The following is a 21,012-nucleotide window of genomic DNA, read 5'->3' as shown; positions in this document are numbered from 1 at the left end:
TGAGCTGGAGCCTATCCCAGCGCTGTGGAGGAATTTTGGTCCAGTCATTGCAGATTTGCTGTCATTGAGACACATTGGAGGGATTTCCAGCATGAAGAGCATTTTAAGGTCATGCCACAGGTCGGGACTTTGACTCGGCCACTCCAAAGTCTTTGTCCTGTTGCAGAACCAAAGTTGGCATAATTCATGGTTCCGTTTATCACGGCAAGCCTTCCAGGTCCTGAAGCAGCAAAAACATCCCCGGACCATCACACTACCACCGCCATATTTTACTGTTGGGGTTACTATTGAAGCACATGTAGATGTCATACCATGCAATGTGACTGATATGTTTACATTAATCTGCCAGCAGCTGATTAAAACAAAGACACGCGGCATAAATAGCAGCATGCATCCCGCAGTTTTGTCTGAAAATGCACATGCAGAGCTTAAGCCTACAAAAACAAACAGCTAGACTCAGATCTGCTCTTGACAGGTACAACCTACGTACATTTTTCCAGTGAAGACAACAAAATTGGATACGCTTGCACCGTATAATCCACGGATGTTTAAAAAACTCTTCCCTTAATATGTACCGTATAAAATCTGACACTAAAATTCCTTATTTTTAAATATATAGCACATTTAACAATAGCGATTATTGAACAAAATTTAAGTCACTCCCAAAACTTTTGGCCACAACTGTAGTCATTGCGTAATGTAAATGTAGCTTATGTACGGTAGAGTTATTGTGTGTAGTTTTGTCAAGGTTTTTTTTTAATCAGATGAATTCTAATTCCTAATGAATTGATGCATTAAATTTTTCCATCTCATCCAAAGAAATGCTGAGGAAAAACCCTCACATTGTGGCAGATCTAAAGATATGAGTTATATAACCAAAACAAAGTCATTTGTTGCTTTTAAGAGCCGTGAACAGATGCCGAGCGTGAACTTGTGAGCAGTAGAAGTACTCAACACTGAGCTTGTTGATTTCCAGGTCATATAAAATCAATAAAACAAACCTGTCAATCGCGGTGCTGTAAGTCGGCACACCAAAAATAACATTGTTCATCATCACTAAACCCAAATAACTGTGGTTGCTAACTGAGGTCCAGCGATCTTATATAGCAATCCTCCACCAAAACCTTTTGTTTTTGGAGATTGTAGAATGTAGATTTCCCATTCGTTGAATGGACAACGCACACATGCTTCTCCATCTGACATCTCCCGCTCCTCACCTTGCCCTCCCAATGGAAGCCTGTCAACTAAAGATTATGAAAAGGCAACTTGCATACAGAAACTGTCATGTTAGGACGTTACAAATTGTAGTCTTACCTCAATCAACTGGATTTTCCTTCACTTTGTCTTCACCACACATCTTTAAAAAATATTTTAGCACAGTCTTTCACCAAATTTGTACTTTTATTTTCCATAATAGGAATTTCTCCTTTCATTATCCCATGACACGTTTCTAATACATGGGAATTGGATGACTGCTTAGCTCATTAGTCAGGGAGCAACTCGTGGGTGCGGATCTTTCTGGGAGGGGCTCCCTGTGGAAACATGACTGATTGGCAACTCTTCACATTAGTCACATGATGTCACCACAAACAATTGATTTTATGGGATCAAACTAATTACGTTCATTAATCTACATTTGCCTTAATGAAGATCTCCTGCCACCTTTCCGTCCTGGGAGTCTCTGATGCTATTTCATAAAGCTACACATGATCAGATATTTGATTCATGGCTCATGCGTCGTCTTGTACGGGAAGGTGAAGCGTCATACTTCATATCAGCACGCAGATATTACCGCCTGGGATGAAATGATTTGTTTAACAGATGGTAGAAAGACTGGAAGTGTTATTATCCTCGGTTGAGGCTGTTTTGGGTCGAGTGTAAACAAAGCATGTACATAACTTGGGGTTTTCATGTCAAATTATTAATATTTCTCACCATGTAGCGTGTTACTGTGTTCCATACTAAACTACTGTATGAGGCAAAGACAGTATAGGATTACTTTGATGCCCGAGTAGTGCCTGGAGTTAATGTTGCAGAAATCCCCGTGCGATGACACGGCCTCCTGCTGCTGATAAATCATAAACATGCTCAGCTGGCAGCCTTCCTACGGCAACAGATGCCGGAGCCTATGAGACAAATCCGCTTTCCTGTCTACCAGTTTTTGCAATTTGACTGAGAGTCTCTCTGTTAGGCATATCCTATCTAATATACGGCCTGGGAAATCGATTTAGCTGGCCGCATGGGCGTCTGCTTTTCGTTTTTAGTGTTCAGATGTACAGATGGAGCACTGGTAGTAACTGATCATTGTATTGATAATCACCGTTATTTATTTTTACACAACGTTCATTGTGGATTTTTATTTCAGATTAGTGAATTCAGTTTATGTTATTAAAATTTTACATTACTGTTTTGTCCAACTTGCATGTCAAAACATTGTTTAAAAATTTTTAAAGGCAAGTTTTTGGACAATATTTACGCAGGGTTAGGGCACCATTTAAGCATTGGCTTTGTTTTAAATGTACTAATTTGTCACACAAGCAAGCAGTGTAAGTTTTTATTAGTATTATTATTTATAATAAATTTTATTACAATTGTGTATTTTATTGTTATTATGCTACCAGTATCCCAGTTGTATATAAAAAGTAGGAATTGCATTGATTTATTTATTTCTTCTATTTTTCTTCGTGCTTCTTTGGGTCCTTGGAGGTATTTGTGCCACAGAGCCCCCTATTGGCCGAGAGTGCTCACTGCGGGTGGTCCCTCAGTCAGGAAACTCCTCCTCCGCCATTTTTGACTGTAAACATCCTGTCGATTTTAAAAGGGCAGCGCTGAGCGGGAGGAAGGCGACTGGCGCCATCTTTACTGTTTTAATGAGTACAACAGGGTGGAATTCGCTGGGAGAAATAACATAATTTGCGGAATTTCACTCACAGGTGGTGCACCGTTGGTAAGTGGCGTTGAAGTCGCACAAGTTTGCGCGTTATTTTCTTTATTTTGTAGCCGAAGTAAGCATGCGCGGTCTTAAGTCGTTTGTTCAGGCCTTCGTAGTACAGGAGCCGTTAGCTAGTGGCTAACGGCACAGTTGTGATGCGAGAGGGAAAAGTATAAACATGCTAGGATGGCGAATGTAAACGCGAAGTTGTTTGGGCGTTTTTTTGCCCCTTTTGTTTCGTGGGAAGACAACGAAAACGTTTAGCACGCTATTACACAGATGCTGGTTTGATTAATGCTAATGCTACCTGGCGGCTAACCTAGGTAATCGCAGTTGATGGCGCCGTTTATTTACTGGCGCGATTTTATTCATTTGCGTCTATATTGCCACTCTTTTTTTCCCCTAACGACTTACCGTTACACAACCTCAATGTATCAATTTGTAAACTATTGTTTTTTTTCTACTTCTAGAAAAAATGTGCGTATCTAGTGGTGGTCACTCAGAAGAGGTACAACGAAGTATACCCGGGTTTGTTAAAGCAATGACTATTGCGTCCACGTTTTGCTTACAATGTGCAACATCACCACTGGACGGGTATATTTAACATAAACTTTGCGCATTGAGTCGGTATTGTTGGCGTATCGAGGTACAGGATACCTGATTTTTCGCATAACGTTTAATATCCATTCATTTGTGGTCAAATGGTTCCATTCTCGAGTTAATTTGGACGACATTTACTACTGGTCTGGTTTGGATTGGACCACTTGTTGGCTCTTAACACAACTGAGTACAATTGTTTTATTTAAAATGTCTATTTTTGGTTTTGGAAGCCTGGACCCTTTGAAGGGTCAGGGAATTGTAGGAAAAAGGTTCTACTGCCTTGCGATTTTAAAGTGCAGATCTCCTAGTTAGTACTTTCTATGTTGTATGGACTTTATTCCTGTTTAAATGTCAGTACATTTTGCTCTCCAGGTGAACCCACACCATTGTGAGTGTGTGAGACAGTGGTTCCGGGGCAATGTTCTACGCCCACTTTGTCCTCAGCAAACGTGGGCCGCTGGCCAAGATCTGGCTGGCGGCCCACTGGGACAAGAAGCTGACCAAGGCTCATGTGTTCGAATGCAACTTGGAGAGCAGTGTGGAGAGCATCATCTCGCCCAAGGTAATAACACAAGTACAGTGTTTGCTTTCCAGCAGCTCGGTATGAGTTCGTTATGAAGGTATTTGTGTGGTGCTCGTAGGTGAAGATGGCGCTGCGTACATCAGGTCACCTGCTTCTGGGGGTGGTCAGAATCTACCACAGGAAGGCCAAGTACCTGCTGGCTGACTGTAACGAAGCCTTTATCAAAATCAAAATGGCTTTCAGACCAGGTAAGGGGACATCTTTTGGGTTTGCCCTTGGGTACAGTGATGTCTAACAGTGTTTTTTGTGGTTTTGTTCAGGTGTGGTAGATTTGCCCGAGGAAAACAGAGAGGCGGCCTACAATGCCATTACCTTACCCGAGGAGTTCCATGATTTTGACCAGCCGCTTCCTGACCTGGAGTAAGTCAGCATTATATTTTCCTACCTACAGTGTGACAAAGATGGACATTTTGTCCTCACACTCAGAATGCTTTTATTAAAATCATATCTGTCCATAAGTCATCCAATTAAAACTTTAAATTAATACCACTTGTTACACACAATTATTCATTTTCCCAGGCTTGTTTTAAGTTGTACTTGTCTGCAGACCTGCCAACATGTGCACATTTTTACATTTTGCCCATCATCCACCAACATGTGAGCCATGAACACACGTCTTTCTCTTTTCTGTGTATTCTAAAGACACGAAAACAGATTTCTTTTGTAGGTAGAGGAAGTCGGCACCCTGGGGATTGAATGTTCATGCTTCTGCATCGTCTGTTGTTCATCACGGTTGTCTTTGTCGTGTCTTGCAGTGACATTGATGTGGCCCAGCAATTTACCCTGAACCAGAGCAGAGTTGAGGAGATCACCATGAGAGAGGATGTTGGCAATCTCAGCCTCTTGCAAGACAATGACTTTGGTAAGACACCACTTGTTGACCGATGCTGCTTTTTACAGTAAACCTCGGATATATCGGACTCGGATATATCGGAAATTCGCTCACAACGGACAGATAAAAAAGAACCAATTTTTCTGTAATGCATTTCCAATAAAAATTCATTGCATATATCGGATTTTTTATAACGGATTTCGCCTATTTCGGACAAAATCTCCAGTCCCGTTCCAATGCATTTCCATTAAATTTCCCTCGCATATATCGGATGGCCGCATCGTGGCGCTCCGATTCGCCGAATCGTGACAGGCCGCTATACGACGCCATTTGCAGCGTTGCCTGCGCGTCCAGGTACATTGGAAACATAGTCAAGGAAGTGCCTTTTTATAACGGATAAAATCCGATTTACGCATATACCGGATATAAATCCGATATACGCGTAAAACGGACATTTTCCGGTATACGCATATAACGGATTTCGCTTATATCGGACAAAACCAGTGGGAACAATTGAATCCGATATATCCGAGGTTTACTGTATATAGAAACACTTCACATGCAACATTAAGCAGTACCACAGGGATTATCCGGTTGCTAGAGAAGTTGACATAATTGGCGAAAATTGCAGACAAATGTGATATTTTTGAACGCTTTTATTACAATAAAAACACTGGTCTTTTTATCAAAGGGCACCAAAAAGTGGTGTAAAGATATGCTCAGTGCTGGAGTAGGATGTGCTTTCCTCTCGGTCCTCTGCTAGCTTATGTTCACAGTGAGCATTCATGCTTTGGCCCGTTTGCGTGTGACTTAGTCATTCTGTAAGCAATACAGTGGTTAAAGTAACATGTCATGCTTTGTCTCTCGGTTCTGTTGAAGTTACATTCATAGTTGTGATTGCAGAATCTGATTGTACTCCTGTCCAAATAGAAAACCTTTGTTTCCTCATATTTACAATTGTTTGCTCTTCCCAGCTGACTTCGGCATGGACGACCGGGAGATGATGCGTGATGCCAGCACGTTTGAGGAGGACATCATGCATGGCGCCACAGCCTCTAACCTTTTGTTGGAGGCTGAGCCCGGTCCGGCTAATCTGCCTGATAAATCCAACCACATGGAGTATGATGACTTCGGGGACGCCTCCATGGGCAACAGTGATGGAGGGATGCTTGGTGAGCTCCTCACCGTGTCAATTGCTCATTCAGCGTCTCTCCTGGCAGCTCGCCTGTGATGCGTTTATGGCCAAGTGGTGGTTTTAAATGCGCTTGTGATTTCTTAGTGGATAAGCTACTGAGCTCTGAAGATGGAGGCGGTATCTTTGACGACCCTCCAGCCATCACCGAGAGCGTCATGATGCCTCCTGATCATGGTGATGATGAGGATGACTTTGACAATCTCCAGTCACGTAAGTAAAGCTGTCCTGTGTGTGGATTAGCGCAAAATACGTTTTTACTGTGTCCAAGATTAGTTACAATTTGTGTGTGTGTGTGTGTAGCGGGCCCAGACAGCCCAGACTCTGGTCCAGCAGAGCCATTGCCAGCCATGGCCGACCAGACAGAGCAAACCACGCTGGTCCACAACGAGGAGGAAGCCTTTGCACTGGAGCCAATCGACATCACTGGTAAACTTGTTTCCTATCATCATTAACTCCTTCACTGCCACATTTTCAGAGAAGAGAGCTCCTTACTGCCAGTTTTAGGGCTCCATAAATACATAAAGACTCTTCTTTCATCCGGAAAAAAGTTTGTCCGTGTGTTCGTTGATGGGCGAAGTATGTCGTAATGATTTTTAAACTTGTCTCCAGTGAAAGAGACCAAGGCCAAGCGAAAGAGGAAGCTGATTGTCGACAGCGTGAAGGAGTTGGACAGCAAAACCATCAGGGCCCAATTGTCCGACTACTCTGACATTGTCACCACCCTGGACCTGGCCCCTCCCACTAAGAAGTTGATGATGTGGAAGGAGACCGGAGGAGTAGAAAAGCTCTTCTCCCTCCCCGCTCAACCTCTCTGGAACGCCAGGCTGCTCAAGGTGAGATGCGATACGTTGACATTCCTGATTATCCCGCCCTTTGTAGGCGGGCAGAGCGGAAAACAGTTGTTTATTTAGATTCCTTCTGCTGCTGCCTGTGCTTCTCCAGAATACTGAACAAAAAGCATGTTGGGCCATAATTGATCAGATGTCACATGTTTTTTTTTCAATGATCCTAATCTGGTTTTCCTATCTGCTCTCTGAATGTCACAACTGAAATGCTAGATGTTCACACGCTGCCTGACACCTCTGGTGCCAGATGAGCTGAGGAAGAGGAGGAAGGGTGGCGAGGCAGACAGTCTGGACGAGTTCCTCAAAGAGCTGGAGAATCCCGAGGTGCCCAGAGAGGAGGTCATGGGTCAGCACAGAGATGTCATTGGTGAGGTGACCGACTGATGATGCGAGGGTGACGGTCGGCAGTTGGCAGGGAAAAAGCTAACGATTTGGCTCATTGGCCTTGCAGATCAGACCATCATGGAAGAGCCCAGCATGCTGGCCACGTCCGCAGTGGAAGGCAGCAGGACCACGCTGGATGAGACGGTCATGCCCCCTCCCTCCACTCCCCGGGGTGTCAAACGCAAGACTCTTGACAAGGAGAGCACCCTGCCTGTGAGTTCAAAGATGGATTTTTATATTCTCTCTCAGAATCACGTAGTATGTACAATGCTTAATCTTTAATAAAAAATACTTGTGGAAACGCCGAGATGGAACACAACCTGTTGATGCTAGTGGATCTCATAGTTGTTGGGCTTTCAAAACATTAGTATCCCATGAAGGATGAGAATGGAAACAGTCCTTCCCAGTGTCAAACTGTTGGCATCATAGAAGGGATTACTGTAGAGCACCACTAAGGATCCACTAAGGATGGACCGGGATGAACAGTTCATATAACACAATGTGGTTTTTCAAGCAGATACTCAGATACTTGCTGCCTCTCAAGACCGATTATATTTATACATAACAGATACCTTTTCATATCCATTATTTGTTAAAATGACAACATCCCCTGACTCCAGATGTTGTGTACTAAATGTATAAGAATGTTTCTTTACAGCAGAACAACGCTCTGGGTGTGTGTGTTTGATTGGCCATGTTTTTCTTCCAGATGGCCGCCTTGGATCAGCAACAACCGCAACAGGCGGCTGACCGCTCGGCCTTGTCTCAGAGGCTAGACATGCCCCAGGTGGACCTGCCCCCAGAGGAGACCACTGTCAACCTCACCCAGCTCGTTCCCGAACTTGACCTGATTGGAGAGAAGAGCAAGGACAAGAAAGATGAAAGCGACGAAGAGGAGGTTAGAGCGCTGTTGCTTTTTTTGTGTGTGTGTGTTTCCATCAATTCTCTTACCATATCATGTTTTGTAGGGAAGTCAGAAAGTCGGTGTTGTACAAGTGCTAGTATTTCATCTCAATTGTCGAGTCATGTTTCAAGTGCAAGTCCAAAGTCATAAGCTTGACATTTTTGTGTTCTTACAAGCTATAAACACTGAAGTGTCTCCTCAATGAGATACCATTTTAACACTATTATATTTGACGTGTACAATCAGTACATTTGGATTTCTTCTGTTTTATTTGGAAAAAAAATTACAAGACTTAGACTTGGTCACAGAGTGCTGACATAAGGGGGGGTCGCACCCAGACGTGCATGCTGGCTCTGTGCAAAAATGGCGGCTAACTCCTCCAGGTGAACACGCTGGTTCTCCCGATCTCCATGGTTGCACGGCAGCTGCTCACATAGCGTAGCCGACATTAATGCGCCGTGCCTGTCCATCATCCTGTTGTACGCTCTGGTTCTGCCGGTCATGATAGTCATAGGTACCGTAGGAAGTCAGTACGTCCATCTAGCTATGGGAGCTAACGGGGTGCACAAGCCTCATACAATGCTCACACACGTTCGTCCCCAGTGAGTGAAACATACGACAGCCAACCATGTATGAACTTTTATCTTCATTAGGAAGAAGAAGGTCAGGCTGGAGACCAGGACCAAGAAGAGAAGCGATGGAACAAGAGAACCCAGCAGATGCTACACGGTCTCCAGGTACAAGAACATTACTTCATTTTGTTGGTTTGGTTGGCACCACCTTGCCTGTTATGGTGCTTTGGTCCACAAGACGACACAAACTAACATGGAGTGTCCTCGCAGCGCGTCATGGCCAAGACCGGAGCAGACTCGGTCAGCCTGCTCGACCTGTGCCGGAACAACAACAGGAAGCAGGCGGCGGCCAAGTTCTACAGTTTCCTGGTCCTCAAGAAGCAGCAAGCTATCGAGGTCACCCAGAGAGAGCCTTACAGCGACATCATCGCCACAGCCGGACCACGATTCAACCTTATTTAGACTTTGGAAGAGAAACACTGCTTTTTTTAATGCTCAGCTTTTTATTTTGTCTTTTCTGTCACACTTTCTTTTTACCAGAGAAAACGATGGGCTTAGTAGGGGGAAGGGTTTTGAAACTTTTTAAAACGATTGGACTGTATTTCAGGTGGAAACATGCAGTATTCATTGGGTTTAAACTGAAAGCAGAGAATGTTTAACAGTTATATTTATATAGAAGCATTTCTCACTCATCAAGTTCAGCACCGACTCATTCACTTTTAAGTCAAATTCCCATTGTCTTTACTCCCCAAGTCTTACCACAGTACTCGTCTCAGCCTAGAAATATTGCATCTTTTAGACGTGAAACAATACATTTTTGCCAAGTGGAATCCAGCATCTACATGTACATGTTATGGAAGCTACTGTTTTATTACTCTGAAGTGTAACCTCTCCAATTTATCCTTGTTGCACTCGTTTTTTTTCCATAACAAACAAAAGGTAATTGTCAAAAATGTTGTCATATACCCTGTCGCCAGATATCATGATTCAGTTGTATAATTCAGGCAGTTTTATTTCATGTTGTTTTTTTGTATTTTGCATTTACGCTTGTTCACCTTTTTGCATCATGTAACTAGGTAATCTACTTGTTACAGATACGTACAGTGTCCCACCTTTTTAGTCTTTGGGTAATCTCTAGTGATACATCTGTAAAGGTTGGAAATAAAGTGTTTTAAGTACATGGTTACTGTCTATTATCTTGATTATATTAACAGTGTTTAACAACATACTGTAAAGCCGCCTGCTCAAGTTGGTCTTTGGTGCAAACCACAAGTAATTCTACATCATCCATTGTACTTTGTGTTTCTTATATTTTTTCCCTAAGATCATTAATAGCCTGCCTCCTTGATAGTGGCTGTTCCCAGAGATAAGTCGTTTGATAGGACCCGTTCCCATGACGCTACAGAGATATTACACTGTGATGACAATATTTAAAATACAATCCAGAGGGCTGTAACTCATTTCCGACGCTTTCCCTTGTGCATCCCATAACACTTAAGATGAAAAGTGTTGATGTGTGGAAATAGAAGTAGCGTATCACGACACAAAGTGCATATGCAAATCAGCCCCTTAAGGCCGTCCTAGCTTGCAATGAAACTAATCTGACAGGAAGTTGACGTTTAAATGAATTAGCCAAAAGTTGATTCGCTGAAATGATCAATACTCCTTCCTGCAGTCAGTCTCAATCTCACCGTGCTTGAGTTGGCTTATGGCATCCTCACACGACCTACTGCAAGAACCTCCATAAGGTGTCCTCAGTGATGGACTGCCGTGCCTCTGCAAATGGCTTCAGCGGCGCCCAGAGGTCCATCATAGGGGCGTACATGTTATCCCTCAGCTGCCTGGTGCTCTCATCAGACGGCTGACAGGCCGCAGCATTGAATCCATCTTTATAATTTCTATACTGCTTATCCTGGGTGTGACTGTGACTCTCCTGGCTGATTTAGGGTGAGACATGGGCCGCACCTTCTACGGTTAATCACAAGTCTTCACTAACCTATCATACATGTTTTTGGATAAGCGGGGGAGGGGGCGGCAGTAACCATAAAGGCGACTAGGGAAAAAAATACATCACAACATGTCAAACATAGTCCATATGGGACCTTGAGGACAGCCTTCGTATTTGTCCATTTATTGAAAAACACTTCCTGTGTGAACGCGAGTGTGAATGGTTGTCTGCTGCAAGCTGCAAAGCAATCCACGACATTCCTCACGAGACATTATGGATACTTTTTATTGCTCGGCAACAACTCACATCCTGCATGGTAGTCACATCTTCATTTGTCACATAATTGCATGTGTGACCTTGACGGAGGAGAGCCGCCTCGTATGGTGAAAGGCCGCCACTAAACTTTTGTACACACGTTTCAATCTCATCTACCAACAAAGCACAACACTTTTCCGCACCATTAAATGTTTGCTTTGCTAAGTGTAGCAATGCCCAGGAGAGGCTGACGACACTCCGTTTCAAGGTGGTCTTAGCTGTCTGGAAAGGTGAGCGTGCGTCCCGGCGTGACAAAAATACTGAACACATAGCACACTGGTTTACTGGTTGGAGCCAATAAACAAAATATAGTTATGGAATAAGCTTGTTGTTTTGTTTGTAATCATTTCTTAATTACATTTTTTTGAAATTCAGCCCCTTAAAAAACAGTTGAATTATATAATTAATGTAATTTCCTCAAGCATCCAAAGTTCATAGTTCATTTGTCTCATAAGATTGTGCATTGCAGTACTTTATCAAATATTTTATCAAGGAAAAAAAAGGTAATCTTACTTAATTATCAATTAATCGAATTTTACTGAACAGATAATTCCAATAACGTTGTACCAACATTCTGATGGCATACCTATATTTAAACTGCTTAAAATGAAAGTGACAAACTGCATTTTCAAGTGCGGAACTTTAGTTTTGTTACTCATGTTCCTGTACGAACCGGATACTGGAATTGTCCGTCACAGAAAGCTGTCCCCCTTTTCCGCGTGTGGAGGATTGTTGGTGGTTTCCTTCCAAAACTGCTCCAATATTTATCGCTGTCATGGCTTCTACCGGCGGTACTTTGGATTCTCCTGTCAAACAGATCCAAATTGAGGGCTTGGTAAGTGTCACCGGATATTTATGTCCCCATTTTGTGCATTTAAAAGACTACATTTGTGAGAAACCGGCGATGAGGCTAACAGATGTGAATACTAGCTTTAGCTTTAGCATTAGCATTAACAATACCTGAGCGGCCGGTTGCTTTAAATTATGATTTTTTTGTGATCAAGTTTTATTTATATTATTTGAAAAAAAACATTAAACCCTGTTATATTAGTTAGGGTTATACGAGTTAGGGTTACGACGATTGACTTGTTTGTGAAGCCTGCATGCGTTCTACTGTTCTGCATTAAATTAGCATAGCATCACAATTAAAACTACGAACTACTAAATCGTATCCCGGATTATGTTTAAGGTTATTTTTAATATAGTATTTTAATGTAGTGTTTTCATTTATCAATGCTCAACATTGCTCAATTGTGACACATTACCCAATTAATCCATTAAAAAAAATAAACAAACTGTACCAACAGCTGTGTTTTTGCATATGCATATTAGGTTTGGGTACCTTGGCATTTATCACAATATTTTTGGGATGTGTCCTCTGTGTGTTGAGTGTCTGTAGAGGAGCTGGGTACAAAAATAAAATGTTGCTAAAAATAAAAAAACAAAAACAGCAGAGATGAGGCTGTATGTTCTTTTTGTTCATCAGTGCATTTCGTCTTGGAACTCTTCCATGCAAACTTCTAATGTGTCCCAATTAATATTTCATATTTCCTTTCAATCCTGATTGCTGAAAAATTGAGCAAATGTAGTGTATTCTCTTGGCTGAAAATCTAAATATCTCAAAGTAGCCACTACCGTGCTAATATCCCGTCACTAATTACTGTTGCTCCCACGTCTCCTCTCATCTCACCGGGTTCTCAAATCATGGTGGACACCATCTCCGAATGAGTTCCACAGTGAAACAGCCGCTCTTTCATAGCTGATTTTAAGATGCGAGTCTGGACATAACCTGTCTGGGACCAGGTTGTGAGTTCAGCTGAAGTTGCCATGGTGATGTAGCTACTTTAAAGATAGCCACCTTCCTTGTGCGGGCAAGACCTGCTTGTCAGTGTGTTTCTAATGGGGGTGTCAGCTACTTCAGGGGACAGCTGCAGAAAAATAAAGCAATAAGGTTTTGGCCAAATTTATGATTTTTTTGTTTTTTTAATTTAAATTTGATGTCTGACAGTAGAAACATTTGAGGGAATGTTGTTTTGTCATCCATCTTGAAGACGGATGTTCTAAAGATGTTATTTTCCACAGACGGCAACGAGCCAAAGCTCTCCCTCTCACGGCGCCATATTTGCCAAAGGTGGAAATGCCGAGTGTTGACTCTGTAGTACCGCTTTGTAAACAGCAGAGGACAAACTTGCTTCACTTTCATGTTGTTCCACTTGCCCCCCCACCACCCACCCCCCACTCCCCGCAGCCCCCAGTGCCACGGACACAAAGCAGCTCATTTACCCAGTGTGCCTCTACACAGGACTTAAACCCGCCCGCTGCCGCCTTCCTTTTATCTTGCTAATTAAAGGTGCCCCGGAGTCTTGGGACCCTAATTTCAAATCTAAATATTTCACCTCAACGTGTATTCGATAGAGCTCTAACGAGATTTCCCTTACTCATTCTCCCATTCTTATCAACCAAACTTTTTAAATTAAAACAGTACGACCTCAATTTGAGACTCTGCATTGAAGCAAAGGTGTCTGGTCCAGGTAGTGATATGAAATGTCTTTTGCCGTGTTCACTGATGTGCAACACTTGCTGGCGTATTGCGTCATGATCCGTCTGTCAGAGGTGCAGCTGCGGGTGCGCTGTCAGCAGCAACCCCGTTGCTGTGTTGGAGGAACTGTTTTGCCTTCATTTGAAGCCTGTCAGCAGTCGTGTTGCCACTAAAGCGGCAAGCTGCACGGCGAGGGCTTCCATCGCACACCCGTTAACATCAAACGCTTGCTGTATAAACACGTCTTTATTCTAAGCTGCGGTCCGTGCCAGTCAGGTAACAAGCGCCGAATAAAGCCACCGTACATTTTGGAAATGAGATTTCGGGGGTCTGAACTGTGGAGCATATCACTTTAGTACGTACCGGTGTTGCTAGTACGGTGCAGTAATATCTTGTATCTCTCAATAGAAGTTAGAATATGATCACTATTGCCCTCACAGCATATAAACATTTCTGTGGAACACATGTATTACTGTAATATTCCGCCGCAACAATGTGCCAAAACGCATCTTTTGTATGACATGACACTTAGATAACAACATTAGGGGGTGCTAATGGCCGTCCTACAAGTTGGTACAAGTCGTTGGATGACATCATCTAATTTACATGATTAGCTCTGACTGCTGCCCCCCTGACCCGGAATCAGATAAGCAGGAAAAAAGTAATGGGAATGGAATGGGCTCTAGGAGGAACGAATAACGTGCAGGAGAAGGGAATGCAGGGCTCGACAATAACGATGTACCGATGGCCCGGGGCAAGTTAAAACAAAACAAAATTCGGGCAAGTAAATCCAATCAGTGATATTCCCGTCGGGCAAGTAAATCCAATCAGTGATATTCCCGTCGGGCAAGTAAATCCAATCAGTGATATTCCCGTCGGGCAAGTGCGCTTTGGCATGCCATACTGCCAAGAGTTTTTTTTAAAAAGCGGTTCTTGTTGGGTGTTGGTAAAACAAGGACTGCGTAATTCCGGTGGTAATTTGTAAACCAATCCTTGCAAATCTTGAAATGGACCAATCAGAATCGTTTATTTAGACTGCGGTCCACAGTCCACGTTTTACCCACGCCCGTTCTTGTTCGCGATCAACCAATCAGCGATGGTTTGACTACGAAAACATCTATCATGGCGTCCCTGCCAACATGGTCTAATTCATCGTCTAAACCACAAGAAATGATTTAATCTTTATTTGAGATGCCACAATGTGATGCCACAAAAATTAGATGATATCATTATGGCAATCTTTTCATTTTACATGGGGCAAGTTCGAGCAAATAGTTCTCACCTTAAGGATTCCCCATGGGCAAGTAATTTTTGTTTTTAATGTAGAGCCCTGGAATGTGAGGAAAAACCATGATAAACAAAACATATAGGTATACAGTAAACCTCGGATATATCGGATTCAATTGTTCCCACTGGTTTTGTCCGATATAAGCGAAATCCGTTATATGCCTATACCGGAAAATGTCCGTTTTACGCATATATCGAATTTATGTCCGGTATATGCGTAAATCGGATTTTATCCGTTATAAAAAGGCACTTCCTTGACTATGTTTCCAATGTACCTGGACTGGGCAATGAAAAGAGACGTAAGGTAACGAGAATTTAACTTTATTGGACTCTGAGCATAACAAATTGTTAATTAAGCTAGGCCCTGTTACGCCCGTCAGGCCTACGTTATTTCCAATAGTGATGTTAAGATCTCATTCAATAAATCCCAGGGTGTTTTCTGGCAGCATTTGCCAGAATAACCCAGTTTCGTCGGCATAAAAAAATGTCCTCTGCTTTAAAACGTCTCAGAATGTCAGCTAGCTTCGGAGCGCCACGATGCGGCCATCCGATATATGCAAGGGAAATTTAATGGAAATGCATTGGAACGGGACTGGAGATTTTGTCCGAAATAGGCGAAATCCGTTATAAAAAATCCGATATATGCAATGAATTTTTATTGGAAATGCATTACAGAAAAATCGGTTCTTTTTTATCTGTCCGTTGTGAGCGAATTTCCGATATATCCGAGGTTTACTGTATATACATACATAGGACTACAAATGAAGTTTCTTCTCTAGTCTATTGTTGTTTTTGACTGAGCCACTTGTGAGTGTTTTGGGTCGGAGGCAGCAGTCGATAGTCATAGAGAAGAGCACTTGTCTTATTCCTCACAGGCTGTCCCATTATAGCGTGTCTTTGAGTGGGGGCGAGCAGGCAGCCACAAATGAATAGTAGTACAGGAAACGCTGAATAAAATAAAAAAAATCTGCCTCAAAAAGGTCACTCAGACTTCTGCAATATTTGAGAGACCCCAGCATGCTTTGCAAGCGCCGAGTTCGGCCGGCATCAGAATGTTAACTGCTCGTACTTATTTTGGTGGCTTTACCCCGACGCTCGTTCCAAAGTGAGAACACTACGAGAGCACACACAGGCCTCCAGCATCAACAGAAACACACTATTTTTTTCTTTTGTTTTTTAATTACATATTTGATTGTTTAATCTCTCTTCACACTTGCGGGAGAAAAAACAAATGAGACGCATCCAGCGGCACATCAACCTTTGCTGGCACGTTTGTAATTTGTGAATGTCTACCTCTTATTAACTACAGCGAACACTTTTGACATTTTTCAGTCTTTTTCATTTTATTTTCCTTCTTTGTTTCCCCTCGCCGCTTCCATCCTCAGCTCCTTCAACCTAACACCCCCGTCTTCCTTTAAGTGCCTTGTTGACATAAGCGCACGTGATGATTCCTCCGGGCACAGAAAATCCCACGATTATTTGCTGTAATTGAGGTACTCAAATTACACCAGGGCTCTAGACTGCGACTAAACGGTGGCGTTTTGCGAGTACAATTTGAGACATTGTGCTACTGGAGCGCAGTCGGCCTTCTGTGCATGCCCCGGTCTCCATGGTGGGATGTAACCCGGAATTAATTGTGGCCAAGTGGGTCACGTTTGTGTATGAATTGTTAAATGTTCACTGTGTGCACATTGCTGGTAGCTGTTCAAGCTATTCTGTGTCCGTGTTCAGTGGATGTAGCTGGAGCTGCGATCTGTATTGTTGCTGGCTAGCTCAAGTATGTGGTGAAAAACAAACAAAGTACACTTTGGAGTGGTCCAGTAGCGTTAGTGAAAAGAAAAGGCCCCGCCTCCATCAGGCCATACAGGTGAGAAAGTTTCTCCACCTAATTGAAGTTACCATACCGCAGTCATTTGCATAATGTCCCTCACCTTTTGGTGCTAAGTGCACTTTTGGATTGCACTATTTAAAGTCAATAATTCATCATGGCGTTTTTTTATAGTGCATTGTTAACTATTTTTTTGTACTCATTGATAATTTATCCTTAAATATGTCGGCATTATTCATTTATGCCCGACTCCTTTCCAAAAGTCGTTGGCATTCTAGGAAACTGCAATTGCATCATCTAGTAGCCAGGTATTTATTTCACAGTTACGCTGGATAAAGTTGCTGAGTCGTTTTGGATCGTATCGTTCTGTATGAACCAATATTGTCCTCGGATCTTATTGGCAACCGTGAATCGTGACACGAATCAAGTCGTTATTCCCGTTAGACAGATTTGATAGTAGAGCTGCAACAATTAATCTATGAATCGATGATAATTGAGTATCCAATTAATTATTTTGGTAATCGATTGTTTCATTCACTGAAAAAAAAGGAAAAGCTGTGGAAATGTTGCCTTTTTCTGATACCTTGTGCATAAGAACATTTCCATGCAAAGTATGGGATTTATCCACTTGTACTTGTACTTGTACTTGTACTGCATGCATACACAAAGCTAGATGAAAAACAGGGAAACTGCCCATGCCAAACCCAAAGTTTGGTTGTTATTTCTTATTTGTTGGTGATGCACATGTCCTCTCGCCCAAAGTCAGCTGGGATAGGCTCCAGCATTCCCTAGTGAGGATAAGCGGCATAGAAGGTGGATGGATGGTGACGCACATGTGAGTGTTTGACGTTTGTCAGCTGATTCTTTACACTTCTCTACTTTAGTTCCTGCTAAGAGGTGGAAATTAAAAATTTGTCTTTAAAAAATCCAATTAATAATAAAAACAATTGACCGATTAATCGGTTATTCAAAATAATTGTTAGTTGCAGCTCTTGTTGATAACACAATGTTGCTCGTACAATTCCTTAACATGCACATTTGCACCTGAGATATGGAAGATATGTTTCTGTGAAAACCAAATATGCGACATGCCCGTCCAAGTGACTGCACCCTCTCTAGTACTCCTTTCAGGGGGCTGACCCAGAAAGGTGTTATTGTAAAACACTGTTTTACCGAGGAGCTATGCAGGCACCATATTGTGTTCCTTTATAAACTGCTTGCTACATCAAACTCTGTATATACACTTTGTAGTTTCTGAGGACATTGGGAGATAAAAAAAAAGTGCTAATTTCCAATTGGGGGCCCTGAAAAGAAAAACAATGACAGTGTGGGTTTGGCCCAAGGCGTCCATATTGAATTTTATTGAAAAACTTTGGAAAGCTTCACAGACCACAAAGTTTGGCCAATCTTAAACAAGCGCAGCACAGATGTCTGTACATCACAGAATGTGTCAGATGGAGTTTTATGTAGGAAACTTTTTTTCCTGCCACCGCCCCCATCAAATCTGCAACAAATTCACCAAAAGGAAAGCAACGGCGTATCTTTCCGCCCCTTGAATGTGACGTGCCAGCCTTCATATAAGGACTCCAGGTGCCTTCCTGGCGATATGCAAAAAGCTCTCGGTTGCTATGAAATGAAGAGAAAAGGTTCTAGACTATATTGTTACACCCGGTTTGTGTTGACATTAAAATCACTTTTTACAGCCAGGCTTTCAAAAGGGCCATTTGCTGTAGTGACTGCACTTAAATTTAATTGCAGTGTCTGTTCAATCAGTTGTCCATAATCTTTAAATTAAGTCTTTTTTATGGAGCCTGGCTGTATTTGCATTTAGCCTACAAAACTGTAGAACACACAGAAGGACCCGAGTTGTCACTTAATGATCGAAAGATCATAACATTTTTTTTAGGTTGGCAGGTCTGCTAATGCTAATGTTGTTGTAGTCTTGTAAACCTGAACAGTGTGTGTTGTGGGTGGTAATATGACCCCTTTTGTCTGAGTGGAAGACAAGATTTATGGTACAAATTAAAGGCAGCCATTGGGGGATTTGAACTGCAATTGATTGTGCACAATTCAATTTGAAGCTTGTTGATTTATACCACGCTGTCCACATATCAGTCTTGTCTCTCCTCCCTACACGGGATGTGGGATGTGCTCAATGGGTTAGTCAATTAAAAACAAATCTGGATGTGTGTGAAATGGGGGAAATGCACGGCACTGTGGACTTAAAGTTACACTAACGTGGAAGCTAGAATACCTGATGGCATTTGAACACCATCTGTACATCTTGTTTATTGGAGACACATGACATATCTCCCATAGTGTAGAATAATTTTGTACTGCATTTATATAACCATACTGTGGTTCTTTCTTTACCCACTCAGCTACCCTATCTTCTCCAAATTTATGGTACAGTGGACCCTCAAAGTTTGAGTTTTGTGTGCAATACAGTCCAGTAATCCCTCGTTTATCATGGTTAATTGGTTCCAGACCTGCCCGTGATAAGTGAATTCCTTCTATATAAGTGGAATATTTTGTAGTTATGGCACAGAAAAGCTGTTTAGGACGTTCTAAATAAGGTTTTAAGATCATTAGAGCCCTGTAGACATGAAATAAAACCCATATAGTAATGTTGGGCCACATGAATTTTAGCATGTATCACCATAATAATACTATAATTATTATCAAAAAAGCTAACAACCTTAACCCATGTCATTAAATACACACACTCAAATTGTAAAGCACATTTCTTGGTAAACCGTGCAATACAGCAAATGCATTTAGTGTCTACCAAACCGTGTGTTTTTTTATTTTTGACTGGGTAAGCGTAGACGTGCTCGCTGATTCCGTCTCATGCTTCATGACACACTCTTTGTACTCCACTCTGTTTGCACTTGAGATGTTAGACCCAATTTGCTGTGTTTCCACCTTTTGATGTCACTGTTGCGTTGGAAACTTTGCATAGCATATTATGGTTTCTTGCTGCACATATGCTCTATTGGAACCAAACCACTTCCATATTGCAGAGTTACCTCCCCCAATTTCCTCGTCTGCCGTATTTGCTTCAGCCATGCTCACTTTCTCTCTCTTATTGTCTCTTGTTGCCTTTCTCTGCCACTGCAGGACCATGCTTAGGACCCTATGGAATATGTTTAGTTTTTTCCAATTTTTTTTTTCTTTTACAATTCTGTTTTTCACGTTCCTTTTACCAGCATAGCATGTGTGCTTCACACTTCATTACAGTTAATTCATTATCAGTTTCACCTCAACAGTCACGTTTTAGACAATCCTGACTAGTAGAGGTAGAATTAATTTCATCATCATAACTCTGAAGTACTATAAAATGTATCTAAATAACTGTTTAAAATGTAGTGTCGCTGAAACCAACACCCGTTGTCTTGTTTTGCCCCTTTTCATTGGGATTGTTGTTTGACTTTTCAACCACAATCAGAGTCTTTCCAACGTTAGATACTGTAGTAACCCGCAGTGTTTCATCTTTGGAGTTCTGAGGGTCCACTCCATTTACACATAGCATGAACGGATTTCTTGTTAAAGATACATCAACAGTAAGAGAATGCAGACCTGTGCCGAGGCACCTGGGAAATCAAGCGGCGATTCTCTACCCGTTTTACACAGATCCAGACCCGTTCATGATAAAACACAATGTAAAAATACCGTAGACGGGAAGTTGGAGACGGGAAACGAACAAAGCGAATGATTTACCCTTCAAAGATACCAGAGCTAAAGGTGAGAAGGTGATTGAGGGACAAGGTCTCGGTAAAGGTTTCGGCGCTACAGTGTTTCTTCTTGTCTTTCTTCCTTCTAATGTAGTTCACCTGTCTTTTCTCCTTGTCCTCACCAAGTCACCCGTCCCCCTTCCTCCTGACCTTTTCTTTAGACCCGCCTGCAACCTTTTATTCATCAAAAGAGCCCGGGATGGGAGGCAGGCAATGAGATTTGTTTTTCTCCTCACTCCAAGCCATATCATCTCTCCTCTCCCACCCCTAGCTCTTTTACTTGTAGGGTGACAGATCCAACACGCTAGCGGAATAAATCATGTGCCCAGACAGAGTGGGGTGTGTATGTGCAGCATGGCGGTGACACCACTGGGGTTCGCTCATGATTTTGATGGGTGTTTTTGTTGTTGTGAGCTCGGGTCCGGGACTGCCACCCTCTTCCACTGTATGTGTGTATTATTAATGCCTTTTTCTATGACCTGCCCACGCTGTTATCACTGTGATTTATGCTCCA

The 21,012-nt window shown here is 42.3% G+C and overlaps 2 protein-coding genes across 2 annotated transcripts in view; both read left to right on the top strand.

Annotated features, from left to right (window-relative positions):
- The first annotated feature begins 2,785 nt into the window (after positions 1–2,785).
- On the top strand, positions 2,786–10,033 carry LOC131105164 (double-strand-break repair protein rad21 homolog A-like). Its single transcript, XM_058053013.1, has 14 exons — positions 2,786–2,947; positions 3,905–4,094; positions 4,174–4,303; positions 4,376–4,475; positions 4,871–4,977; positions 5,922–6,119; positions 6,227–6,352; positions 6,443–6,568; positions 6,752–6,975; positions 7,201–7,354; positions 7,439–7,584; positions 8,081–8,269; positions 8,929–9,012; positions 9,118–10,033. The coding sequence occupies exons 2-14, from the start codon at positions 3,951–3,953 to the stop codon at positions 9,307–9,309; spliced, it is 1,920 nt and encodes a 639-aa protein (XP_057908996.1). The 5' UTR covers positions 2,786–2,947; positions 3,905–3,950; the 3' UTR covers positions 9,310–10,033.
- A 1,745-nt stretch (positions 10,034–11,778) lies between these two features.
- The window catches only part of LOC131105165 (eukaryotic translation initiation factor 3 subunit H), a 45,409-nt gene continuing 36,175 nt past the window's right edge, over positions 11,779–21,012 (top strand). Inside the window, exon 1 of the mRNA XM_058053014.1 lies at positions 11,779–11,945. Within this exon, the coding sequence (XP_057908997.1) occupies positions 11,886–11,945 (60 nt within the window). The 5' untranslated portion in view covers positions 11,779–11,885. The remainder of the gene's footprint in view (positions 11,946–21,012) is intronic.

The sequence above is a fragment of the Doryrhamphus excisus genome, chromosome 17, assembly GCF_030265055.1.
Source record: "Doryrhamphus excisus isolate RoL2022-K1 chromosome 17, RoL_Dexc_1.0, whole genome shotgun sequence".
In the NCBI taxonomy this organism is placed as follows: domain Eukaryota; kingdom Metazoa; phylum Chordata; class Actinopteri; order Syngnathiformes; family Syngnathidae; genus Doryrhamphus; species Doryrhamphus excisus.
This window is presented reverse-complemented; position numbering and strand designations above follow the sequence as displayed.